The sequence below is a fragment of the Anarhichas minor genome, unplaced genomic scaffold, assembly GCF_050575085.1.
Source record: "Anarhichas minor isolate MPS153535 unplaced genomic scaffold, ASM5057508v1 ptg000012l, whole genome shotgun sequence".
Taxonomy (NCBI): domain Eukaryota; kingdom Metazoa; phylum Chordata; class Actinopteri; order Perciformes; family Anarhichadidae; genus Anarhichas; species Anarhichas minor.
The window spans coordinates 7,040,599-7,068,598 of record NW_027466458.1 but is presented as its reverse complement, the minus strand read 5'-3'; the positions used below and the strand labels follow the sequence as shown (position 1 = coordinate 7,068,598).

At 45.1% G+C, this 28,000-nt stretch overlaps 1 protein-coding gene across 6 annotated transcripts; it reads right to left on the bottom strand.

Annotated features, from left to right (window-relative positions):
* Positions 1–6: 6 nt before the first annotated feature.
* cnnm2b (cyclin and CBS domain divalent metal cation transport mediator 2b) lies at positions 7–27,580 on the bottom strand. 6 transcript variants are annotated; one of them, XM_076090558.1, is made up of 11 exons: positions 26,089–27,574; positions 8,713–8,856; positions 6,493–6,634; position 5,454; positions 4,658–4,825; positions 3,616–3,709; positions 2,911–2,973; positions 1,657–1,659; positions 545–723; positions 166–294; positions 7–90 (listed from the first exon to the last, which is right to left on the bottom strand). In XM_076090558.1, exons 1-11 carry the CDS (start codon positions 27,572–27,574, stop codon positions 7–9), a joined length of 2,493 nt encoding a protein of 830 aa, XP_075946673.1. The 6 variants fall into 6 exon arrangements, with proteins under 6 accessions (XP_075946673.1, XP_075946672.1, XP_075946670.1 ...); XM_076090557.1 differs by lacking the exons at positions 1,657–1,659; position 5,454 and adding an exon at position 965 and having other exon boundaries at positions 163–294; positions 2,906–2,973; positions 4,658–4,827; positions 6,497–6,634; XM_076090555.1 differs by lacking the exons at positions 1,657–1,659; position 5,454 and having other exon boundaries at positions 2,899–2,973; positions 4,658–4,827; positions 6,497–6,634.
* Between the last annotated feature and the right edge of the window lie 420 nt (positions 27,581–28,000).

The window sequence follows — 28,000 nt, the reverse complement described above, 5'->3', positions numbered from 1 at the left end:
CGGTGGCTAGATGGGCCCCTCGTTGTGGGCACTGTGGTTGCTCCTGCTGAGGCCCACACAGTTCTGCTGCTGGTTGAGCAGGTGGGACGTCTCGTTGGCCACGGACACGGACACGACGGGGGTGGTGACGGCGGTGCCGGCTGTGGTGCTGACGACGACTACAGCGGGGGTCTCCACTCCGTCATGGAGCTCCGTCAGCGTGAGCTCGATCTTAGTGAACTCACTGTCTGTCGATTGGGGTGTTTTGTCCATCCGTGACGCCATTACGGCGTTCTGGTACTGTTGGCGTGTGACCTAGGTAGTAGAGAGGATGAAGGCATGATGAGGTGGAATGGTTGGTGGTGATTGATTGATTGATTGATTGATTGATTGATTGATTGATTGGGCTCGTAGGTCTCTGCAGGTCGTTCCAGAGCGACCTCACACTTTAAAAATAAGTATCTTCTTTCTTTTTTTTGCCCAGTAATCATATGCAAGAATCTTCGATACCGGCATCTAAGTGTACACAAATGTGCTTTTCTTGCTCACCTGCATGTGTTCTCACCTTTATATACTGCAGGTCTGTGCGCGCTCTGACTGAGTAGTCGGGTACGTAGATCTGCAGGAAGGAGTTGAGCTGGTTGTTGCTGCTGCCGAGAGTCGGGGTGATGGCGTCTATGCGATCGCTCCTGTTCAGAGAGTCGGAGTGGTTGAGTCCAAACGGCCGTGGAGGAGACTTGTTTTCTGTAAGGAGGCGATGGGAGAGGAGAATTCATTTAAACCCCCCCAGCCGGTAGTAATGCAAGGAAAGGCTAAAGTATCTCAGAGAAATATGTCCAGCCTTGGCTTATTAGGGAGCATTTTGTCATGACTGTATGTGTCTTTCACAAACAGAACTTATTAAGACGTGCAAAAACAAAACACCCAAAACTTCATTCATACAACAAAAGAGGTCTGTCGCAGTCTACTCTCTGTGTTAGGGAACCCTCACACGTCACATGCTGACCTGTCGTCTATTCCTTCTGCCTATTGTTCTTTGTTTTGTCATATCCATTTAAACAACTCAGCAAGAACAACTGCTTGTGGAGATTTATTAAAGGCATGACTTGAGTGTGAAAGGGGTTAACCTGATCTCGTTTAGCTCTCATTTGTAGCCACACCAGCAGCGTGGCTCTGGGTGGCCATGTTGGTCTGTTGGTCAGCTGGTCCACCACTTTGGTCCCTGACTGAAATATCTCATTAACTATCAGTTGAATTGCCATGAAATTCAAAGACAGATATTTGTGGCGCCCAGACAACGAGTCCTTGTGAATAACTTTGGTGATCCTCTGACCTTTCTTCTATTGTCGTCATCGAGTCAATTTGTTTCTAAGCTAATTAGCTCAAGTTAGCACATAACACTCTAAACTGAGATGGTGAACATGGTAGACATTATTCCTTCTTAGCATCAGCACGTTCGCATTGTCATTGTGTGCATTTTAGCATGTCGATGTTAGCATTTAGCTCATAGCGCCGCTGTGCTAAGGTACAGCCTAGCACTTGCTAGATACTTGCTATTGATCCATATTGTTTTGTCTGGTTAGGTTCTCTGTATATCCAGAACCTGTTATTCATACAGTACATCATCTATTCAAACACATTTGAATAGCTCCAGATGCAAAGACACGTGTGCTGCACCAGCTCTAACTCACAATGTTCTCTGAAACAGCTTCAGCAGCACCTACGATCTTGTGTGTTGGTGACATTTTTTTCCGGGTCATATTTTTCCAGCAAGTACAGATGCTTGCTGTGATGTATGGAAATCTAATTCCTACGTAAGTCTTTAGGTGAGGGGAGTTTCACACAGCAGCAGGTATTGAGTCGGTGGTCTCCAGCGATGCTGCGTCCCTCTATGTGCTGCTACATAGAAGACTTGTTCTGGGTTTCTTTTTTGTATTTTTTAATTAAAGCCAGATTATGTTTTCCACTTCTTAAAGAAGCCTAGAGAAAATCACACACAATAAAGTGGAAACGGCTTGGCCAACGCTAATGCTACTACGTCTAGTGGAATGTATGTAATCCCATGTCGGAATATGTGTGCGAGTGTGTGTGTGTGTGTGTGTGTGTGTGCGTGTGTGTGTGCGTGCGTGCGTGTGTGTGTGTGTGTGTGCAGACCGAGCGCAGTGGGCCAAAGACTTGGCATGTGAACTCTTGCGGATTAGTACTCCACTTTCTAGGGGCCGCAGGGGCCAGGTCAAAGATACACACATGATGTATTTACGTACACGCAGAAACACACTCAAACGTGTGCACTGCGGGGCGCCAAAAGCCCGTTTAGAGGTGCACTGTAGGTCACTGCTAAAGAGAGGAAGATAGCGTGTTTCTTCAATGGCGTTTCCGGATACATGTGGGTGTGTTTGTGTTCGTGGCAGCATGTCCTTAGTTACGTATGGACTGTGCGCTCTCTGCGTCCATGTGAACATATGTGTACGTGTGTGTGTCTCTGTATGTGCGCTCGGCGGTGTCCGGCAGGGGGCTGTAGCTGTAGGTCTTGTTTATGTAGTCGGAGGGTTAAAGGTTTGGGGCGAGCGGGGCGGAGCTTGGGCTCGCTCTGGGGCCTCCAGTCTCCAACACCATTCAGCCACTTGACTAATGGCTCCGGGGATGAGGGTGTTAAGTCTCCATCTCAGACTGTTTCCCTCTCTCCCTCTTTCTCTTTCACTTACAAACACATGAACATACAGTACATTCAGGTATACGCCTCCATCAACCTCAAAACAAATACTCGTACAGACGATGATGGCGACCAAACACTCGTGTTCGTTTACTAAAAGCATGCAGGGTTCAACTTTGAAAACAATCATTATTCTTCCACATCTAACTAGTCGCCGGGTTGATTCTAGTATGGCATCACATGTGAGGGTGTGTTTGCGTATCGACTGGCCACTGTACCTGGAGATCCTGCTAATGATTCTGCCCTACTGACCACAAATGTACGGGACAGGGACAGAGGCACTGGGGCGAGAGGAAAGACACAAGAGACAAGAAAGAGGAGAGTCTGTCAAAGCTGAGAAACAATCAGTGCATCAACAAACATAGTGAACTTGGATTAAATCTGGTAGAGAAGCAGCAGCAACACGAGTATAACCACCCGTTGTTCTATGCACGACAGGAGCTTAACTGCTACCGAGCAGATAACGTCGAAGTAAACGCTTAAATCTCATCATAAAAGGTTTGATTTCTGACTGCAGAGCGCCGGCACACACGACAGGAAGCTTGTTCTGCTATTTGGCCAGTAGGTGTCTCTCAGATCTCACCGCCCGTGTGAATCAGAGTAGCTGCAGAAGGCTGAGAATAGAACTGTAGTTTATGAATGAACAGAAAGGACTCACGAGCTGACGCTGTCTCATGATGTCACTGCAGGACAACCTCGTCAGTCTTACAATCGTTGTTAATGAACATCAATAAATAAATGAATAAATAAAAAGCAGTATTTTGGTACTTGGTGCTGTGTCTAATGCTACAGTCGACCCAAATAAGACATTATTATAAGAGAGAAATAACCTGCAGACAAAGTTGCATTCTTTTAGTTTACTCAAAGATGAATTACAACTTGATCTTATTTTGAAGCCCAGGTGTGTTGGTCAGACGTCTTACCTGGCGAGGCGGTCAGAGCCATCATCCCGTAGAAGGAGAACGGTCCCGCTTCAAACTTCATCCCCTCTTTTCCTGCCTCCACCTCCACTTTCCCCTGAGACACACAGATCCAGAGACGACAGAGAACAAAGAGTCAAATACACCGTTGTGTGCATTTCATTATATTGTATCCATCCTTTGAGACTATACATCTGATATCACACTTATTTTATGTCTAATTAACTCTCAATTGCAGATTTTCAGCCGGCAGCATTAGTTAGGTTGAGCTAGGTTGTGTTAATAACACTTTCTATCTAGGATACAGCTACAGCTTTGCTTTTGCTTAGTGCCAGTGATTTGGGACGTCCCTGGTCCTTGAGCCTTTTTTAAGAGATGATACCAAAGAGAAAAACTCAACTATGTTGGCAACACATTCAGAGACACAGTCGACATTCAGACCAGTTTTCAGACTGTAAGGCTGCACGAAGGTCAACAGCACTTGTATGTATTGTAACTCGAGAGTGGCACGGAGAACAAAAGAGGGATGGGTGTACAGTAGTACAGTAAAGAAGTTAATTTACAAGATGAAACGCATAGAAATACATATATTTCCCTTTCTATTTGTGGTGGTTTCTGACCGCCTCCTCTTTCAGTATATTTTGAAGTGTTTTGAGTGAGCCAGACCTTCGTATTACTAGTGAGCTGTGTATCGATGGTATTGCTGTTTGCTTTAATCCAAACTGCCCTGCAGCACAATCATACCATGCATACCTTTGTCGGATGCGTTGCCCCTGTGGGAACAAAACCTGTAGTACAGCTCTGTTAGATGGATGGCTATACTGTGACAAACTGTGGGAACAAGGAAAACAATACGTTGTACTGTAGCACCAGCAGCAGCATGTGTTTAGTGCGATGTATAGTGCAGTTTGGTACAAATACTGTTATTACTCTCTCAATGAATGCAATATAGTGTTCTTCAGTGAGTGAGGTTTCTAACGCGGGAGGCGAGCGGTGGGTCCGGTGTCGGACATTTTGGACTGTGCACCTCATCGCGTCCACACACCTGCAGTATGAGGATGAAATAATCCACGGGCTTGTTCCGGTGGAAGAGGTAGTGCTCTGCCGCCCGCTTGTTCTTCTCGTCGTATTTCAGCTCCTGGATGACGTGCGGGTGCTTCAGCAAGCGCAGAAGAATCTTTTCTGACATTTGCAGCGGACCGAACGGATCGATCTCTGAAGAAACCAGAGAGAGAGAAAGAGAGAAAGAGACATCGATTATAGCCAAATACAAATACACAGGGCTGATACCAACACTGTGGTGGGAGCGTTGATCAAAGTCATTTTGTTTTTCCTTTGTTCTTATCTGATCTTATGGGCTCAGTTGGTAGTTGCTGTTCAGGTGAACGTACCCTGTAGCACAGTGCTACTTCCTTACTGTACAGGCTGATATTCTCTCCTCTAGTTTCTGCGTCTTGTCCTCTTGACCGCCTCCCATCTACGTCATGAACCACTATTCACCCTTTATTTCTGTTACTGCTCTAATGACACATTGTTGGCAGCTGTAGCCTACCATTGATATTTCTGTTTCTTCTTTTTACTCTTGTGAATCACAAACACAGCTGAGCAACCAGCCTTATGAGGCAATTATATGTCAATTTTATGTAAATTACGCTGAGATCTCATGATTTCATTGCATTTGTCAGGTTCAAACAAGCAATTAACGACAAAGTTCCAGGAGTTCTTGACAGTTTGATGAATCTGACTTGGAAACCTCAAAGTAAAAATCACGAGTTTTGATAACTGTTCTTCCCCAAAACGTTTCTTCATATTGTGATTTCACGACTGTTATCTTAGTCTACTCTCCGTATACAGAACACCTATTGCATGTTTGTCCTTCCTGAAAGAACGATGCTCCTCGGTTGCTCTTCCTGAGGTTTAAACGTTTGTCCTTATTACGGATGGGGGGGGGGGGGGGGGGTTGTATTGACTGTAAATCCCTTTGAGGCGTATTTGTGATTTTGGGCTGTATGGATTTAAAAAGAAGTAAGAAAATGTAATAACCAAAAACTGATGAATAACTTTGAAGCACTGTCTCCAGAGTGTGACTGGTCTGCTTTAACCACCTAATGGGCCAATCAGCTCCTTCATCTGCGCGGCGGTGATATGTGTCATCTGGCTGCTGGCTCCACCACCAGGAACTAAACTCCCTAATAGCCTTTAGAGGAACTTAATCAACGCTTAGCTGCTAGGTCAAAGTTATGAAGCAAATCCAACTGCAATGAGACATCGTCAACTGCTGCTGCTGCTGCTGTAGTAGTGCTAGGAGGATATTCAGCAGCCTGTTCGGAAATCCATTTCCCCAGGGAAAGCGGGGGAAATATTTCACATTTTACACTAAGTATGTCGACTTGTGTGAGAACCCCGATCATAGGCCAACAATGCTGGATGTGATGTCACCGAGGAACGCGTGTAAGCAAACAGGGCGGTGTTTGTAAAGCTGTGAGCTGAGATCTCAACATGCAACCTTCAGTGCACGACACGCAAGCAAATAGACGCCTGCGCTTTTTTGGGATCCGCGCGCAGTCTGCACAGACATCCCGTGCGGCGCTCCCGAGAGGCCTTCCACCTCTTCACACACACACACACACACACACACACACACACACACACACACACACACACACACACACACACACTCGTTGTGAGTCCTCACACAACTCATTCCCTCACACACACAAACAACAGATACTCATTCTACACACATACTCACTCCTCCCTGCACCCACTTGCCCAAAGCCCATATGGGCACATGCACACACACACACACACAGTGGGGGGGGGGGGGGGGGGGGGGGGGTGAGGGCACACTGGGGGAAGACAAGCAGAAACGCAGCCCACTTGCCTGTTGCTAGGAAACGCAGGGTAGCCAGCAGAAGCTGAGGTGATATTTTAACTTTCATTTCGTTGTCGGTCGGCTTGAAGGCCGAGAAATCCTGCTTCCTCTCCCGATGGGTGATTTTCTTCTTCGTCTTGTTGTCGGCTGAGGAGGGAAGATGAAAAGTAAGAGCGTAAGACACAAAGTAAAAGTGTTTGTGCAACAACAACAGGTCGATCCGCTCCGCAGACAGTGAGCGACTCCTCCCGGGTCGTAGGGTGACTAAACTGGAGTTACCCAAAGCTTATTGCTTTTTCCTGAAATGTAGCTGTGGCGTTCTTCTCAGAACTAAAAGAGAGCTATAGGGGGCTACGTTGTTAGCTTACCACATTCTTAACATTGCTTAAAGCCATATGTATTAGGGCAACAAATAGACTGGCACGTACTCCACGTCTGCAGGATGTCTGGTACCGTTAGAGGTGCAACAACACAGTCGGCTCAGGGTTCGCTGTGATACATGAAACAGGGTTTTCCCTTTGACACGTTTAGTGACTGTACTAAATATCTATTCCTCCCAGGGGCAAAATGTGAACAATAACTGGAACTATTGTTACTTATATTGTAGGTATTGGTGCACGAACGGAAATATAAGAATCTCTTCAATGAAAAACATAAAGCAGTTCTGAAGAATAACAAAAATCTAGTTGGAGTAATAATCTCAAAACACCTCCGCTGGCCACAAACCTTAATTAAAACATTATCACACATTTTTAAAGCTGCTATAATCAACATTTGTATATGAACAATTATCTACATGTATTATGAAAGGCATCACCTAAAGTGATGAACCCAAAGCTCCTCTCAGCTCTTCCTTGTTTTAGCCTTTTTCAGCTCATTTTTGGAGTTTTCCTGCTGCAACTTCATGGTTCAGTCTCACCGTCGTTTCCAGACGTAGCAGGCAGCTGTTTGAAATGAATACAAACCAACAGCACTCTACCTGCTCAGCCCCGAATGGCAGACAGACAGAGTTGCTAGCTGGTGAAGATTTAGTTGCTAAAGAGCCGAATGTTTCCTCAGGAGTTGGCGGAGAGCAGACCAGAGCGACACACAAACCTTTTGTCTCGTAAAGTCAAAGTAGAAAGTAAATCATATTTTGTAAATTGTGATGGCTAATATGTTAGCGATCACTTTCTTGTTTACACCTCCATCAGACATGAAGCATGGAGCAACACCGACATTCATTTGCTGAATTCTCAGCTATGTTCACAAGCTCGTCGCTAAATGTGTCCGTCTGCTGTTCGGTGCTGAGCATGTGGTGAACATGACAATCGTGTTCAGGCTTTGGCTGCATGCAGATAGAACAGTCGGTGGAACGCATTGGAAATGACTGGGTAGCGTCTGGTGATGACTAAGCTTTGTATCAGCTTTCAGTGTAACCTGGTTACTTGTTAAACTATCTGGTTGCAGACGTTGTCTCTCAACTCCAGTCTAGCGTCTCAACTTGCTCATCGGACTGTAAACAATGACCAGCGCGTGGAAGAGGAAGTCTGGACCCGGGTATCTGGATATCAGCTGGCTACGCCGGAACCCCCGAAATATTGGCCGTTGCCATCCAGAGGATAAATATTCGTCAGACTAACAGCCAATGGGTTGTGAGATCGGTGTGCAGTTGGTTTATCAAAGCTTTGTCCCTGAAAACAGCTGCCTGCTGCATCTGGAAACAGTGTTGATGAGAACCACAAGAGAGAGAAGCTCAAACACTCAACAGAGCAGAGAGAACAGAGTCAGGTGACAATCCTCAGCTATGAGCGACGCCTTTCACATTACATGCAGACATTTGATGCTTTGTTGATATAAATATATTGATTAGTGCAGCTTTAATTGTGCACTCTAATATGCAGTCAATAGATGCAAAAGAGCACCATTCAGCTTTAACAACTGATCACATTTAGATCAAATATAAATCACATCTTCAGCTCCACATTCATTCATGAATTATTTGTCAACGTTTATTTGAAAGCCCCTCTAAAGTTACAGAAATGTACATTTAGATAAATGTGCAGCATCAGTTAGAGCCACATTAAGTGGGTTTAAATGGTCACAGTGTAACAGATCCATCAGATGGAGCCCAGCTGCCGGGCTCGGATCAGTTTATAACAGATGGAGGATTTCTTACTGTGACAGGCTCAATGCCTGGAGGCCTTACAGTCTAAGGGGGCATGCGGTTCGAGAGGGGAACCTACTGTACAAGTCAGTCTCGTCCAGGATCTCTGACTTGATGATTTCTTCAATAACGTCCTCCAGGGTGACAATACCCAGAACCTCGTAGAAAGGGTCTCCCTCACCCTCATTGTTCACCCTCTGAACTATGGCCAGGTGGGATTTTCCTAGCAAAACACACACACACACACACACAGGTTATAAAGTTAGGGTCATATAATGATAAAGGGAGTTAAATATAGGTCAGGCAGTGATGGAGCTACAAGGGAGCAAACAGGCAGGCAGGGACACACAAAATCCATTTTATAGAGTAGCTTTTTAATACCAAGTATCCAGGATAAATACTTTATACATTGTGTTTTATATTGTGAAACAGTTCATCAGTCACGTCAGATAGTGTTTTGGCTGTGATGACGCTGAGGCTGCAGTCTGACTCACAGAGCAGGTGACATCAAGTGATCTGTTCACTGCATCAGTTAAATGACCAGGCAGCAGGACAACGGTAGCTCAAGTGTTAACAGTGCCAGCGGAAACTCAAACAGCCAGAGAGACAGACAGTCAAACAGTCTACATGTCATCACACGAGACCCCTTAGCCCCCCCCCCCTCCCTCTATATCTGTGTTCCCAGGATCCTCCTGTGAGCTGCACCAACTGGAAAGAAAGAAAAGAAACAAACTGCCGTGTATGCAGAGAATACTGTCAAGCAAAACGCTAAACAAATTCTCTGCCTTTTCTCAGCTTGTGATCATTTAAAAGGAATTTTCCAGAGGCCCAGGCTAATATTAGCCCCCTGCAAAATGAAGTTTCCATTCCGCCCCGGCGATATTCTCACCGAGCGAAGGAGCAGACTGGGGGCGAAGCCTCCGCTGTGTGATCAGATTGTCTCGGAATGGGCCGTTTGCATGCAGATACACCTCGGCGTATATAATGGAGGACGTTGGTGTGCATGCACGTGTGTCAGAGTGCACGAGTGTGTGTGTGTGTGTCTGTGTGTGTGTGTGTGTGTGTTTGTATCTGGAGAACACAGGTGCATCACTGAGTCAGTGTTCACATGCTGTTTCAGCTAATGTCGGCTGTTTGGCGCAGGCAGGCACAGACTGGCAGGACTGCAGCTTCCTCACAACGCGGTGACAGCTCACTGACGTGCAGTGTGCAGAGGCTGGGAGTCTGAACGCTGTGAGCATTAGATGCAGAGTTCATGCTGTCAAGAAATATACTCAGATTACACCTAATAGGCTGGCAGGGTATTAATAATGTAAAGACCAGAAATCCACCATTAAAAAGAAAGAGTCTGCAAACAGCAGGCTATGTGCAAGTGTATTTCTGTTAACATGTCAATGGCATGTTGAGCATGCTGCTTTATGACGGAGGGTTGGGTTTGAAACAGAAATGGAGTCTCGATGGGTTAAAGCAATCCGGCCTCAGAAGTCCTTCAGCCAGCAATTACTCTGAACTGTCCAGAGAGGGAAATGGAGTGGCCAGCAAAGCAGAGTACAGTGAAACAGATCAATGCTCACTTCCTTCTCTTTAATGGTGTCTACTCCATTCATGGCAGGTTCATAAACAAGGCTTCCAAATCACAGGACAGTGTACAGTACACAGTAATCCAGCAAGATCACAGACCTCAACGTCACCAAATCAAAAGCTTCATCGATACGTCTCTGACATCTCGTGAGCATTTGTAATGATTCATTTGAACATCTTCTGCAGGGATGGAGTATTTATTTGAATATATTGTAAAATTGTTCTTGTTATGGCTTTAACAGAGGAAGAGGAACAGCCAATGGGAGTGTGTGTCAACATAACCGTACCTTTCTGGCACAAAACAAGGCCCGACCTCCGACCTTTATGTGAGCAGACTAATAAGAGGCGGAGGACCTCACTGAGATCACACACCGACCTGTTGAACTCATCCCATCACGATGTTTCTTAACATCAGGAACACTTTCCATCACCTCCTTGGACAGAGGGCTTTACTATTACAGATGATTTAACAATAGGTCACGAGTTCAAATGAAGAAAGAACGTCACGCAGGAAATGTATGAGAAGCTATTCAGTAGAAATGACAGAGAAAAGCATGTTTATGCAAAGTTTAAGAGTTTATTCTAGAGTCTGTCCCGGGGGCTAACATCTAAGGAGGACGTGTCATACATTCCATACCACCACCTTTCTGTATACACTATTCTGTATATTTTCTATGGAAATCATCAGGCCACATATTTAACTATTGACCATCAAATATCTCACCACGCTAGTGCTGTGGCTCCAGTGATGGCAATATCAGTCACTTGGTTGGTTGAATGACCACTTTGTTCCAGAGTGAAATATCTCGACAACTGTTGGATTGATTTCTATTAAAGTTAGTGCAAATAATTCCTGGTGCCCAGAGGACGAAGCCCCGACGTGTCTTCTAGCGCCACCAGCAGGTCAAATGTCCTATTGTGAAATATATTCACATCTTCAAAGTGGATTGGTGCAACATTTGGTACAAACATCCATGGCTGCCAGATATTTAAATCCTAAAGACTGCCAAGAGGTTCCTTCATGTTCATAGGCAGACATTAAGGGTTCACAGATTATAACTCATTATGACAGACAGACCGACATAAATTCATGCAGACGAAGAGAGTATTAGTCTCGTATATTACTGAGAAGAACAGACATCTGAGTTGAGAATCATACAGTAGAATTGGAATTTTGGTCCAAATCAAACACTTTTCAAGGCGGATGCCTACGTTGCATGATTGCATTATATTTATTGGCAGAGGCTTGTGTCGGTAGTGACTTTCATAAAGTGCGTTGAAAATTTAAATCAGCTTGATCGACTAACCTTTGAGCATCACAAGCTTCTAAAATGATTTCAAGTGGTCTGAAGTTAAAATTATATCTAAAGTCTATTTCTGTCTCAGTCACTGTTGCGCGCGCGCACACACACACACACACACACACACACACACACACACACACACACACACACACACACACACACACACACACACACACACACACACACACACACGCGTCTTTTGCACAGTAGCGCCACTCCAAATCGGTTTGTCTCGCAATCCCACAAGAGGAGTGCATACTTTCTAGTTTCCCACAAAGACAGAATACCACACAAGCGACAGGAAAAATGCAGCTTCTGTCTTCCATAAATATATTACGAGACAATGACTGTTTATTCATAGCTCCTTAGCTGCTGCTGTGGCAGTGGGTTTTGTGAGGGGGGGACTGGAGGTAGAGTGGGGAGGCTGACCCTCTGGACCCTCTGGACCCTCTGGACCCTGGCAACGGGCCGAGGGGAGAGCGTGTCCTTGCGCGGACCAGTCCTCTGGGGTCTTAAGCCACCATTGCTGCCTGACATCTGGGGCTGTCTAGCTGGGCTGAGGCTGAATGCATGCTGGGTAGTCCAGCACACAGGCACACATCAGGGTCAAGGGTCAATTTACTTTCAATTTCATCCATTAAGGAAGCATGTTTCTGGGGTCAAAAACTGAAACGCTTTAGTCATTAAAAGACTCTCGTGTGCGATTTCCAAAACATTTCCAGAAATAATGGTTGTGTCATTAGACCGGTAAATTAGACCAGTTTCAGTTTACATTTGTAATTGGGTGAAGTTAAGACGCACACACACACACACACACATACACACACACACACACACACACGGGATTATTTTGTTTCCCCTACCCACAAAGCAGCAGATGACTCAGGTACCAGGAAGTGCGTAATCTCACTGCGGAGTGCGTCAGGGGCTGAACGTTGTAACAATTTCTGTAAAAGGACGACGATGCTCGGATAAGAAGCTCTGCTCCACAGGGTTGTCCGGATTTTAGAAATGAGTCAGGTCACCTCATAATAGTTTGAAAAATGTAAACATAATGACAAAATTTGTTTGAAATCCACGTTAAGTTTGTTTGATATTTTAGTCTGGAGACAAGCTGCAAGCTGAGATATATAGATATATATATATATATATAAAGTAAAAGTATTTTCTCATTTAATTAAGAGCTTTAGTGCAAAATTATCAGATTATCTGAGAAATCTCAGTTAGTATGTGGTTGTTGGCAATTTTGACGACGTAATTATGTATCGTGATATTTCAAAATGATTTCATCACGATATGATTCCACTGAAAGACGATAAATTATCGTATTGAATTGTCACCCAGCCCTCCATCCATCCCTCCCTCCATCCATCCATCCAGCCCTCCATCCATCCATCCATCCCTCTATCCATCACTCCATCCAGCCCTCCATCCATCCAGCCCTCCATCCATCCAGCCCTCTATCCATCCATCCAGCCCTCCATCCATCCCTCTATCCATCACTCCCTCCATCCATCCATCTACCATCCAGCCCTCCATCCATCTATCCATCCATCCAGCCCTCAATCCATCCATCCAGCCCTCCATCCATCCATCTATCTATCCATCCATCTTTCCATTCTTCCGTAATCCAAAGCCAAGCCTGAGAACCTCCACTGAGGCCTACAGAGACCGAGCCGTGTGCTCTTTTCCACCATTCCCAGCTTATTTATGGAATGCAGCTTTGTCATATTTTTCCATAGCCTAATGTCCTCCTATAAATAGGCCCGTAAGGCTCGGAGAGTTTGGGTGGGAGTATGAGGGGTCAGTATCTGTTGTGGACACTCATCACTGCCCCCCTCTCTCTTTTGCTCTCCCCCTATTTTTCCAAATATGTGAGCACTGATAAATATAGTGCAACGTTAGGGTGATGGGAACCCATTGGACGGTCTTCCTTCTAAATCTACCTCCAGAGAACATTTCCAGCCATTCTGACCCATTTTTCCACTGACGTGTACAACAACTTTACCCTGATGCGGTCGACATGTCGACTATTTAAAGCGTCTGCATTTACACAAACATTTAGTCTGAATACACATGCAGTAAGATAACATCACTCTGTGTCTCGGCCTGTATTATCTGGAGACATCAGTGGAATGCGTATGTTTGTGTTTATAAGTGTCTATGGTTCCTGGTCTGCAAGTATTATAGAAGAAAAACAGATAAATATAATAAGGGAACAAATGAACCATATTCAGTCATTTACTGTGAAGGGGAAGTGCAGCTGCTGCTTTGGAGAGGCGATGTATTATTATTATTATGACTAGTTATTAAAACCTACAAGTGGCTCAAAGAATTTGAGGATAAGGAACTCTTTAGTTCCCTCTGAGTGAATATGTTTTAATCTGAAGCACCTGTCAATAAGACTTCATGCCGTTTGAGAACTATGTTGAAATTCTTACCTGTCGAGACTAAAAGCTTGAAGGGAAAAGCCCAACTTGTAGGAGAGGCTCGTGTTTACCTGCCCGACTGCTTCGAGTACTCATTAGGACACAGACAGCTTGTACGGTTACTCGTGAGACTCTTCTCTGCATCGACCCGCAGACGTCTACGTGTCTCAGCAGACTTCCTGTCTTTGTGGCCGATTTGTGTCCCTCAGATCAACAATAGCTGAGCAGCAACAAACGTCTTTATTCTGACAAATACAAAGAAGAGTTATCTCTAGTTGCTTCAGAATGGAAAGTAATATTTGAATGTGTATTTTTTATGATAACCATAATGCTAAGACAGCCTCTCTTCTTAATGCACCTTGCATCTCGGTCAAGTCATAAGAATGTGTGTTTTCTTCCATCAGCTTGGTAGAAGGATTGGGTCTAAAAAGGCTGGCATGCCAACAGTTGTGTCGCTATGTTTGTGCTTCCCCGTACACGACATCCTCACAGATCGCTCCCGGGCTCAGATTGTAATCCATCATAGTTTGTATTATTAATCTGAGTAATTTAAGTCATGGAATTAAGTCAAATGAATGCAGAGGAATAAAAAGTAATCGACACAAGTATAAAGCAGCAGAAAATGGAAATACTCAACAAGTACAAGTACTAAAAGTGTACAGTACTTGCGTAAATGTACTTGGTTACACTGAGGCTCGGCCTTTGGGTCAAACAACACAGCTAGCACGATATGGACTCATCAGGGGAACGCAGAGACGTGCAGTCTGCTCACAGCTCCTAACCGTCATTAAGGGGCCTTGGTCACGAGATCACTCTGCTGCTACTAGCCAGTGGTGTTTCACTCCACGCACACACAGATATACAGTACAGCCCCCCCCCCCCCCCCCCCACACACACACACACACACACCGCTGGAATGACATTGTTGTTCATTCAGAGAAGCAGCTTGCTGTCGTAGCTGGCTGCGTTTGTTGTTGAAAGGTCCCCTGGGTGGAGATTCCTTTGGGTCTCAGTCATAAGGAGAGGCATCAATGGGAAACCAGTAGGGATAAATGAATGGGCCTGTGGTCAGGTGCTGCTCTGTTATGCGAGTGTTGCAACTGCTGAATGGTGAGCACATCGCACAACGATGACAAGAACTGAGGGCTGTTTTAAAGTAGCAACACACGTGAGAGCAGAAGTGCGTCCATTAGGATGTTTGGCTTCAACATGTAAAACTATTGTTCCCACAAACAACGGCAACTAGTTTGACGGAGCTTAAAGCAGTCAGCGTGCTTAAACCATCAGTCACTACTATCAACCATCAATCATCACTAGTATCATTCTGATTCCTGGTTCTTTCACTTGGTCGGGGTTAAGAATACAAGTCACATGGTTTAAAGCATCTTCCTACACAAGCAGACGTTAGCATACGACGTATTCAGAGCTCTGAGCAACAGCAACAACCTGGACTAACAGTAAGAATGAAAGATAAGGTCGGTAATCTTCTTGAATAACTTTTTTGATATTTTTGTTGAAATTCTCATTCCATTTTGACAACAATGAATCCAATACTCTTGGAAGCAACATGTGCAACTGTACTTTACACTGTTATGATTTCTGTGGAGAGATTTCCTAACAATATATACATGTCATATCTTATATCTTATATATATATATATATATATATATATATATATATATATATATATATATATATATATATATATATATATATATATCACGATTTAACACATCTAAAGCTCACTGTACTAACTACACTGTATCTTGTCTCATTTGTCCAATTAGTATATACTGACAACCCACACGCTGACAAATACCACAGATGTGTCATAAAGTAGCGAGTGCAGAAATAGTTAAATCACATTTAAAGATTAAACAAATGAGACACAAAGTGTCAATTTATGATGTGAAAAAGGTGTTGACATTTTGCCACATTTTCTTTGGTACTGTGGGCAAAACAAGGCAAGCTGTTTCTGGTATTCATGCTATGCTATGCTATGCTATGCTATGCTAAAGACATGTTGACACTCGTTCTGTAAAGCAAGATTATGTGACTTTTATAAGAAGAAATAAAAGTTGTTAAAAGTTGAATTCATGAGCAATTAAAATACAACCGTACTCAATTCAACACACACGAGTGTTGCTGCTCCAGCCTTACTTGGTCTGGTGACTAATGTTAGCTAACTTTAGATTTTTAGATTTTGTTTTAATGCTACAGATAAACATTTCAAGGGTTTTTAACGACTAAAACAAGGAACTGACAATATAAACATTGAATTCAGTGTTTCATTAGCCTGTAATCTCAAGCAGTGTTGCACACTGATATCAATACTCTCAGCTCATTCTCAGAATGAAGGTAAATTAATGGAATAAATGTTGAACTATTTCTATAAAGAGATGGGGAAATAAAGTCTACATTTCCTTGTGGTTGGGGGCATATCCATGAAGCGAACTGACTCAATAAGTTATGATTTGGGTGAGCAGATAACCTCGGCTATCCACGAGCGTGGTTGAAGTCTGATTTTGTCATTTCTCCCACATCCGCCCCGTCCCGATGTGTAGGTCGAGGCACACCGTTGCTACAGTTCTGCATCGTGCCACACTCGCTAAGCCTCGCTCGCTTTTGAGCAATCAAATCTAATTTGAGGGATTTGATTTTAAGCCCTCGAATAATTATACTCGAACCGCGATTCTGTTTCCCTCGGAAATACTTCACGTTAAAGCGGCTGAAGACACTTCAACTGCTGCTCTCGTGTGACTTTACGCTCAACGCTGTTTGCATGTCATACATGACACACACACGTCTCAAGCTGAATACAACACAAGACTCTGCGTACTTGCTGCAGTTATTATGAGGAAATTCTGTGTGCAGTAAGCCGATGATCGTTTGAGCGGATCGTCCACAGTGTTGGCTGTTCGATCCCCGCCTGTGATGTGTGTGTGTGTGTGTGTGTGTGTGTGTGTGTGTGTGTGATAAAAGTGCCATTCAAATGCAACCATATATCTCGTCACCACTTATTGTGCTTCTACGAGCCCATACAGTGAAGTGTGACAGTTCATGAATGTGTAATAAACCGCTGACGTGTTTGTTTGAACCTTTTTTGCTGTTTTGTTTTCAGTCTGTTGTTTGTTGTGATGGTTCAGCTCGAGGGGAAACTATCCCGGTAAAATAAAGGAAACCAGCAGCAATAACATGTCTCATGGCTTTACCGTCACCGTGACACAGAGAGAGCTAATTAAACACCTGAAAACACATTTTTGGCAGTGAGTACTTGAAGCTTTAAAACTCATAATTAATACCTCAATAAAAACAATTAGCCGAGGCAAAATCCTTAAAGCTAGAATGAGCTAAGTACTCTCTAAAAAAAGTTCCCGTGCTTTGTGCAATAGGCTTTGAGAATGTGGGTTATTGAGGAAAACATGAAACCTGCAAGAACATCCTGCATCCTGTGTTGTTTTTATTACATTACGGCATCAATAATCAGGATGAAAACATTGTGATGCTGGTTTTATATGAATACGCAATCCAGCGGAAATATCGCTTTTGGTTGAATCTAAAGAACAGTAACCTGTTTAAATCAAAATATGAACCATTACAGTGATGATTATTTATATCATAATAAAGTCTGTCAATGTATCCATGTCTGTGCTGATTTAAGATGTTTACAGTTTAACCATAGATATAATGTGAACAGCCTTAAAGTCAAACAACATAATTCTGTAACTCTTAAAGAGCCATAAACACGGTTTCTCTCTGCTTACTAATGAACCATTACTCATAAGAATAACACATGGCTTCAACTGTGTTACAGCTCTTATCCCCAAAGGGAAAATCCACCCGAAAACAGAACCGCTACTCCAACGATTTTGAACCAGGAAGACGAGATCTACAAACGCTGCCGACTGTCACCTGAAGCAAGAGATCAGGACATCAAGACTCACTGATACGGACGAAACACAACTCCCTAACACGAGACCAGCAACATCACCATCTGCCAAGGTTTCAAACAGCACAGGGATAATAACTCAAGCTGGAGGGTCAGCTGTGGATGGGGTTGAGGTTTTTGAGCCTGGATCTGGGTCTGGAGGGTCAGCTGGAGCAGTGGCAGCGGCCTGCAGACCAGAGTGGGCCTCTCCTAGCAGTCCCCCCCCCCCCTTGCTGTTAGCTGGGAGACACCAGAGAAGGAAAAGAAGTGCCGGCATACACTAAGAGAACTGGTCGACCGAAAAATGCGTCTGTGTGTTGACAACAAAGCTGAGTATGCAGATCTGATTTCTGTCTGAATGGACCGTATTCCAACTACTTTCCCCCGTTTACACTTACGTAAGAAACGTCTCACGCGCGTCACAGCAACGTGTAAGAAAAGCATCTGAATCGGATCATTAAAGACGCTGATGTGACACTTTTTGGAGTTTGTTTCATTGCCATAATTTCAATGTGAGCCGTTACATGCAAACCAATATGAAGTGTATTAATTATATCTATATATTCTTTGTTTGCCCGGTTATCAAATGAAAGCTGCGATGGTATTTATTCTTAATATAGAGATATTTATCAATCGGGGTCTTAGGTGGATTTCCTTTGATACTTTGGCATGAAATGACCTGTTGACTTTTGACTGGTGCAAATTTCTCACAAAACAAGAAAACTACTAGGAACATTTCCCAAATGTCCTCCAAACTGATGTGATTAGTTTCCTTAAAACCATGAACTGTCATTAATAATGAAATCATAGGACTACACTGATGCTCAATCCTTCCTGTTGTTTGATTTATTATTGATGTGTCTTACACGGCCAGCTGAAATGAAACACTGGCGCTGCTGAAGCCTCCGAAAAGTATAGGCTCCATCAGCTGATTCTAAAGAGCGCTGGTGTCTCTCGGGCCTGTGAAGGGCCCGTCTCGGGCTTTTTCCTCCTGCAAGTAAATGGAGAGACTGGACAGTGTGCCCGGTGTTATCAATGAAGCCAGCCTCTTGGCTCTCCAAAAAGTGCAGCTTGGAAGGCGTCCACGGCAGGGCATTAGGCCTGGAGGTTTGTGTCGTTTGTAATTTATAACACTGAGGGAAATGGGCAAGAGGACAATATGGGGAGAAGTGGGAGAGAGGGAATGTGGGAGGAGGGGGATGGGACTGCTCGCTGCACAAGCAAGTGGCTCTGCTTCCCCGAGTGTGCTGCACAGAGCCTGCTTACTAGGCTGACCAAGCTGGAGGGCTTTCTCTCCGAGGCACAGCCTGAAAGGGCCTTAGTTTTCCTTCTGCTAGTCAAAGTAAGTAGAAACTATATAGATATAGAGCTGTGGACGCGGACATAGAAGTGCAAATGCAGAGAAAGCTATCTGTGGGAAGAGGAGAATGAAGAATAAATTAAATATCGACGGCTCGACACTGTACAAGACACAGTGTTTGATAGCAGCCGGCGGCAGCTTTAGAGAAGCCAGTAAATCAAAATGGATGACTTTTAATGAAGTATCAGTCCCTCCTTGTCTCACTATCGCACTGAACCTCTGCAGCTCAGTGACTTCACCGACGGGACGGACTGTCACTGTGAGGAACCTGATATTCAGAGGGAGCTTTACAACACAGTGATCATCATCATCATTCTCCTCCTCCTGCTAATCGTCATACAGCGACACTAATAGCAGCAATTTCCCTTCATTTCATAAGAATGACATAACGCACACATTACTATGATAATATCTTAACGACATAACGGCAGTCAAAACAATGACTTTCTCTTCTCACCAGACGCAAAGAAGAAGAAGCTTTTACTGAAGACAGTTTCAAAGATTTACAAAAAAAGAAAATCTGAATTCACTTTTATTTTATTTAGCGAGACAAGATCTGCCGCTGAATGCAACACGAGCGTCTGGAAGTACTTATCGTGATGACTTCACAGATTATGAAGGATTTTTACTTCTGGCAGAGAGTTTTTGATGCTGACTTCATCGCATTCTTAATTGTATTTCCCGTACGTGTTGAGAGATCTGCCATAAACTTCATGATTGCCTCGGACCATCCGATCAGCCCTGTGGACATCGACAAGGGTCTCACGAAGCCTGAGACCACCAGACCGAGGAACAGACCTGTAACGTGATCAATGCAGACAACTCATAGACACTCATAGCATTAACCTGTTCCTTTACTTCTTAGTCTGTTGTTATGGTAATAGTCAATTATAAAGTCTGAATAATCTGTTTACGCCTCGGTGCAGTGTGATCTCTGTTTTGGGAAACAGCTTATTAAAAGGAGCGTGGGGGTGGTTGCATTCTGGATTGCGTAATAACACATTTCCCTCAGTAGTGCACGGCTACAGATCCTTGGCAACATGTGCTGGAAGCAGACTCAGCTCCTTAACTACATCCACAACAAACAAAAAACGTACCAAAGCCTTTTCTTCAGGAATCATCACAGACGCTGTACGAGCAATGAAGCGAGTCGCTGAGGAGTCGAGCAGTGACGTTAGTAAGGAGAAAGCATGTGAAGCAACATGTGCAACTGTACTTTACACTCTTGTGATTTCTGTGGAGAGATTTCCTAACAAAAGAGACAGAAAGAGCAGCATCCGCTGTAAGCAGTCTTTTGATACATCACTGTATCAGAGCCGAGGAGGCCAGGTCACAAAGGTCTGGATCAAAAGTCTTCCATGAAAGAAATTCATACAATTTGCTCTTCAAAGTGAGGTTTCCTAAACATCTCCAGTGCAACAGGGACCTTGTTGTGCTTCTTTTTGAAGACAGCAGCACTTTGTAGTTCCTATTGGACCTTTTGTTGGTCGCACACAGGTTTGCCAAGTGAGCAGAGATTGTGGGCGAAAGCATTTTCCAACTAATGCCAAATATAGCAAGCTGACACCGACACAGTTGTTTGTATGGTGAACAATAAAAGCGGGCGTTGTACAGGTAGCGTAGCGTCACGTAATGGTATAGCCGACCTGAAGACTCGACGTTTTCACCTCAGCGCACGCATCGCCGAACAGCAAACCAACGGTGCTTTTGTGTTAAATACGAAGTATATGGGGTGCCCGGGAGGAAATACATGTAAAGTAGAAGTCATAATGCCAGATCAGACAGGCTTTGGGAATGCACTGCGCCTGGATTCACACTCCTCAACTGTTGGACTAATCGGGTCTTAACAGCCTACTTCATGTTGTACCAGAATCTGAAGAATGTAGGCCAATTCAAAAGCCAGTCTTTAACACAACAAACTCAAGAGTTCAATCCAGACAATATCTAAATCACCAAGAGTCAACCACCAAGTCACTTCAATCGCGTTGCAATTGGAAACTCACCACATGGGACAAATGTGATGATTACATCACATGTGGAATGTCTATATTGAGCATACCCTACAAGGTGGCTATGTTCAACATAAGCATCCTGTACTCCTCATGTATTAATGGATTTAACAACATTAACTACACATCAACTTTACATTCCTGCTACAATGCTTTAGAACCCACCACCAGCTCCCATTCAACTCGACTTGGATCTCGCTTGACAAAAATCCATCAGAGTAAACATCTCATCACCTAAATTACTTGTCATAGTTCTGCTGTTGTGGGGCTGCTGAAACAGTTGTTTGGGTTAGTTTTTAAAAGCTCTCCTTGGTTGTGCGCTCAAGGTCACCAGACGCTACGTACCCAACATCAGACAGCAGACAGAGTGAGTGAGATGTTCCCTGATGGTGTAAAACAAAAAGGAGTTTTGGAAAGAGATGGATGAATGACTTACGTTTGACAGGTGACTGGAATAAAAGGCTCTAACTGAATCCTAACAGCGCTGCATGTCTGCTGGATGTAGAAAGGTGTTTGCTAACACGCTGTGACACAAAGTAAAGACACTTTAACTGTGATGGATCGCCAACAGTTCTTCCAGAAGAGTTTCGAGTCTCTGCAAAGAACACCATGCTTTGGAAAAAAAGAAGAAGAGTTGGCAGTCGTATGAAGTATTCATGATTTGTAGCACAATGGGCTAAACGATGCAAAAACAACAGGTGGTCCTTTAAATTGAAAGTCAAGAGAACAACAGAGGAAAAGTTACCACGCAACAGGTTTCTACAACAGCCTCCTCTCTTAAAGTATTGCCAAAGGGCTTGATTACAAAAAGTCAAACACAGGTGCTAATTATCTATATTGAATATGTATATTTTCATAAACTCACTATGGCTTAAAGGCAGCTCAGGTGACTGGACGAACGAACACAATCGACAGTATTTATATGGACGGAGATATAATGCTTATTTATATTGACGGCATGTGTTAATGTGATAACTACGCCGTTTGTAAAATTACATTCCACACAAGAAGAAAAGTCGACTACAAACGCCGCCTCCTGTGAGGCGAAGTACGGGGAAATGCAGACAACCTTTGATTGGAGGTAATTAGTTGAGCGGCTGGCAGGAGAAGCCTTGCTGAGTTCAAAGGGGTGTCCCTCATCAGGAAACATTAAGTGTTCTTACCAACACGATGCCATTTAATCCCAGCAGCATTAGCACCAAGGGTTACCAGGCAAACACACACCATTTCTGGACTTTCGCTACGCTATGCTACACGCTCCGCACACACATCCAGAAAGAATAACGACGTTTGAAGCAAAACTTCTGTCGGCATTTCGACGAGGCCGACAGAGTAAAAAGAGTTTCAGACAAAGTACGGAGCAAAGGGACCGTGAAGGCTGCTGAATCTGAATTAAGCATAGATTGGCCTATATTGCAGAAATCAGGGAACTAGTTCAAGACGTGCCAGGCCCCATGTAGGCTCCATTACACTGGGGACCTTACCCTCCAACAGTGGAGCATGTATACCCTGGGCTATAAGACACAGACATAAAAACACGACTTCAACTGGTAGCTTAAAAGAGATAAGAAGGGCAACTACACCAATTTAGACACCACGTTTACTAGTTATGGATGAGAAGTACTGAGTGTTTGTGTGTCCGTTGTTAGCAAAGCAGAAAGAGAGACAATTGGGGATAAAAGGTTTTTCTTGCCTCTGTTGGGTCAAGTTCCAGTTCCACCTCTGGACTCCCATATTCAAGTCAGGCAAGTGGCCTGCCTTCCCCAGGGGCAGAAAGCTCTCCAAACATCCAAACAGTAGATACCTTCATCCTCTCACACGGCTGGTTACACTACATGGGGGTGAGTGAGTGAGTGAATATCACAAAGTCAGAAGGGCATCTAAATTCCTGCTTCGGACTCAACTGCTTGCTTTGGTCCCAAATGGCACACACTGACCCACTCATTAACCGGTAAACCTGCAGCTTGACAAGCAGCCCCCGGGTGACGGTAATTGTTGCAATCGCAGACGGAGAGCAATTAATGAAGGAGGTCAGAAGTTTCCAGACGGGTGTCTGCCTGAATTAAAGAGCTCCCGCATGAATCTCACTGTGACCCCTGACCTAGGCTCTGGGTCGGGGTAACTCAGCACTTTATTTTCACCACCAAGCAAATGTTCGTCGTCACTATTGAGCTATTCGTATTTTAAACTTTAAATCAGTGTGATCTGTGTAGAAGCATCTCCGACAAATCTACAACAGCACAGAGAAACCGGCAGAGAGTTTACACCGACTGCTCCGACGCGGTCTCTAATAAGAGTTTCTTGTCTTTCGTTTTTTGTAACAGACTTCAGACGACTATGCAGCTCCGCAAGCGGCATCAAATTAATTAACAATGACTTACAATACAAAGCACTTTGAACTGCGTGTGCGCTGCGACCAGAGCCAGATTGACGGGAAACTTTGACCCCATAGCCCCCCCCCCCCTCCCCTCCCCCCTCCCCTACAACAGTTGCTTATGACTTCCATGAGGCTGACGGCGAATTCCCTTCTGGCACAGGGCCAGCCCCCGGACTGGACCTGTATGAACTGTGCTGCCAACATGATGCGAACATGGAAATCAAAAACTGCCTTTAGTAAACAGTAACAATGTAGATTTACAATTCAGGCTGTTATTCAACAAGTGTCAGACGATTAAACGGATGTGCTGAAGAACACACGTAGAAGGTTTGCTATCGTTACACAACAATAAGCTGCATTACACCTGTAAACACATTGATTACATCGACAGAACAGAACCCCACATCTCTGCCCAAGCTCACTGTTTGTGCACAAAGCTGAAACACTAACAGCGTTACCTGTATTGTGGGCGATCGTGGCTAAGTGGATAGCAGGGCTGTCTTTCAATCAGAGGGTCGGCGGTTCGAACCCCAGCTCCGGCTCTGCTAGTCGCATGTCGATGTGTCCTTGAGCAAGGCACTTAACCCCAAAATTGCTCCTGTAGCTGTGCCTACGGTGTAGAAATGTGATAGAATCTGAATTGTAAGTCGCTTTGGATAAATGACTGTAATGTAATGTATTGAGCCAACAGAAGTGTTATCAACGACTACATACTGCAGCCTCAAAGAGGGGATGGGAGCGGATGCAGATTGAAGAGTGTCTCTAAGTGATAGTGGTCGGACTATAAGTCTACTTTCAGATATTATTCCATACTACATTACTTGCTCCAGTTCATTTAGTTTATCATTATTACTGTACCATGTATCGTGACAGCTCCTTTAAGAGTAATATTGATACTAGAATCAGAATATGTGTTTAAAACAAATGGCCAACACGTCGTAAACTCTGCGCAGCAGATTCTGCCTCCACAACCAGAGATCTCACTGCTTCAAATCACTGTCGGAGCTAAAAAGTGTATTTGTGTGCGTCGTTGAATTCAATGTGACGTTGCTCTGTGACTTTTGATTTAAGCGGCTGGAGGTCTGCCAACGCTGCCGTTCCTTCTGTTCTTTCTTTTCAGTCCTAACACGCAGACTCGCGGGTCAAGAACAGCCGTATCACTTCAAAAGACCAACATGTCAGCCATCAGACGGGCACAGTCCAGTGTAAGAGGCGAGGCGAGAGATACTGCGAGGATCATATGTGGTGATAATGTACCACAACATGTCACACGGCTCTCCTGTCTGAAAAAAAGATCAACAAGGTCAAGGGAACTGTTGTTTCCTGCTGCTAGTGCGTGTCCGTAAATAGTCAACTGTGATGAAAACAACCCCCCCCAACTTGTTTATTATGCAATGCAAATTTGGCATGAAGAACTACACCTACTTTCTGGTAATGGAGCTCAGTGATTTGCTCTGTTTTCCTCCCAATTAATCCTCTTAAAGTATTAAAGTATTGATGAATCAGTGTGCCCGTGGATCACCGGGTTACTCCTGTAGATGCAGACCAGCATCACATCTACACATACTGTGAGGAGCAACTACGTAGAGGGGGAGGGCTGTGCAACACATCAGGTAAACCGTGGGTGAGGTAAACGTCGTTCTCAAACGCCATGCGCATACACATTTCACACACACACACACACACACACACAAACACATGGGGGGCTCCAGGGTGTTAGAGGCTGTTATTCATTATCCACACGACTGCATTCCAGGGCTGGACAAAAGGAGTTATCGCCACCATCATTCAGAGGCAAGCACAAGAGAGGTAGAGAGGGATTTAAGCAGGTTCTCAAACAAGATGCCCCCACCTGATAACCTTAGCACTGCCGTTGCACCATTCCCACATGTCCTAATGCGTTCACAAATCAGAGAGAGAGAGAGAGAGAGAGAGAGAGAGAGAGAGAGAGAGAGAGAGACCGTGTGAACATTAACACTGAATGGAAGCGATGGAGAAAGATAGCAACACCTCCTCCTCCTCCTCCTCCTCCTCCTCCTCCTCCTCTGTACAGGAAATGACCAGTGAGGCAGGTGCACCTCACTACTGATGTGGCTGCTTCAGTGCTTTGTGAGTCAGGCCAGATAACAAATGCACAAACAACCCTTTTTTTCTTCTTCCTTCACTACCTGGAGTTTATTGTGAAATCAAGGGGACACAAGTTCTCCTCCCCCCTTTTATTGCTGAAGATCAGGCTTTAGACATTTAAGATTCACTCACACACCTTGACCTGTTGATGGACAGAGCAGAACAGGCATTCAATAGTTCACCTGTCTGCCCTCCCAAATCCAACGGGTGGACAGGTGAGAGGCCAACCAGCTTGTGCAATGACCTTTGACACTCGAGAGCCAAGAGAGATTAATTTGGCATCACAATAATATATAAAAAATAAGGTCAACAAATGCACTCTATATCTAGTTGTCTCACCTTTTTTAAACTCCTCCAGCATTGCATCCAACTTGGTGTCATTGAACACAAAATGTAACGGGTGGCTGTAAAACTTTGTGATGGTTTTGAGAGGGGTGCAATCATCCGGGTCCACAAACGCCAGGTCCTTGACAAAAAGCAGATCCACTATGTTGGACCTCTCGCCCTCGAAGACCGGGATGCGCGTGTAGCCGCTCTTCATGATCTCCGACATGGTGTTAAAGTCGAGGGCGCCGTCCCCGGGGATCATGAAGCAATCTCTCAGCGGCGTCATCACGCCCTCCACGGTCTTAGTCCTGAGCTCCAGCGCGCCCTGGATGATGTTCAGCTCCTCCTTCACCAGGTCGTTGTACGGGTCCGTGACGCGCAGCATCTCCAGGAGCTTCTCCCGGTTGTACACGGTCCCTATCTCCTGTCCCAGGAGGTAGTCGAGCAGCTTGCTCACCGGGTAGGAGGCGGGGAAGGTGAGCAGCATGAAGAACTTGGTGAGGAATATGGTGTTGGCCCCGACGGCGAGGCCGTGTCTGGAGCAGATGGCCTGGGGCACGATCTCTCCAAAAATGACTATTCCAATGGTGGACATGACCACCGCGATCAGCCCCGAGCCGGCGATGTCATCCAGCAGGATGGTCAGCGTGGTGTTCACCAGCACGTTCCCGAGCAGAAGCGAGCAAAGCAAGTAATTCCCTTGGCTCCTGACCGGCTCGATTTTTTTGGCGTAAGTCTTCTCCTTCTCCGTGCCGCAGTTCTGGACTATCTGGAGCTCCATGGGGTCCAGAGCCATGAGCCCCAGGTTCAACCCGCTGAACATACCCGACAGGCAGAGCAACATGGAGATGAAGATGACCTGGAGCCAGAAGGGCAGCAGAAACTTTTTCTCCTCCACCACGATCACCATGGTGTCGTCCCCGTCGTGGTAGATCCAGGTGTTCTCCGTCCACGGGTCGTGCATCCCGCCCACGGCCGGCGTCGCGGTGGCGATGCATAGGTAGTACGATTTACTCCTCTCCGTCTTGCGCAGCGGTTTGACCTCGATCTCAACTATTCCGGTCGTCTTTCGACTCACGACGATGTTGGGCAATATAATTATATCCGAAGTCCTAATGCCGCAGGGATGCAAGCTGGACGAGTCCTCTTGGCTCTGGTTATCCCCGGAGGAGCTGTCAAGGCTCCCCACCGTCCGGCTCCGCTCGTGTTCCGTGAAAGAAATTTTGGACCAGGTCTCGTTGTTGATGTTCTTCCCGTACACCCTTAACGTCACCCGAGACCGCTCACTCACCCGCAGGTAGCCCCTATCCATGAAGGAAATGTCGTCCGTGTCCTCCAGTCGGAGCCCTATGATGACGGTCTCCTCGGACCCTTCCTTGCCACTTGTCGGGGTGACACAACAGCCAGTGACAGTTAAGAAAAGCATCGCCAAAGCTCGGACCCGGTTAAGTGACGCCATTTTTGCAGCGGTGGGTGCTCGGGACGACGGCTCTGCCATATCGATAACCAATGGCGATCAACCTCCTGAATGAAAAGGGCTTTTAAAAATCAGAGCCAGTCGGAGTCCGCCTTCATCTCCGCCGAGGGTTGCCGTGACTTGTGCATCGGGACCTGCTCGTTCCCACTACGTGTCCGACACTGATGACTCGCGAGCGCAGGCTTATGGGCCAACTCGTGCCTCCCCTGATGTCCCCGAGACAGGCGACGGCGGCGACCAATCAGTAGCGGCCGGTGGCCCGGGGGCGGGGCGTGCGCAGCCTCCTTGGCGAATCAAATTCCAAAACAAGTGCACCTCATGTTAAGAGACAGTCGAGACTCTGCTGACTTTTTTAAACACACATCCTTCTACAGGAGATAACATGATTGTACATGATTACAATGTACTTGTAAAAAAGACTCACATCAATAAAGATAGACACAATAG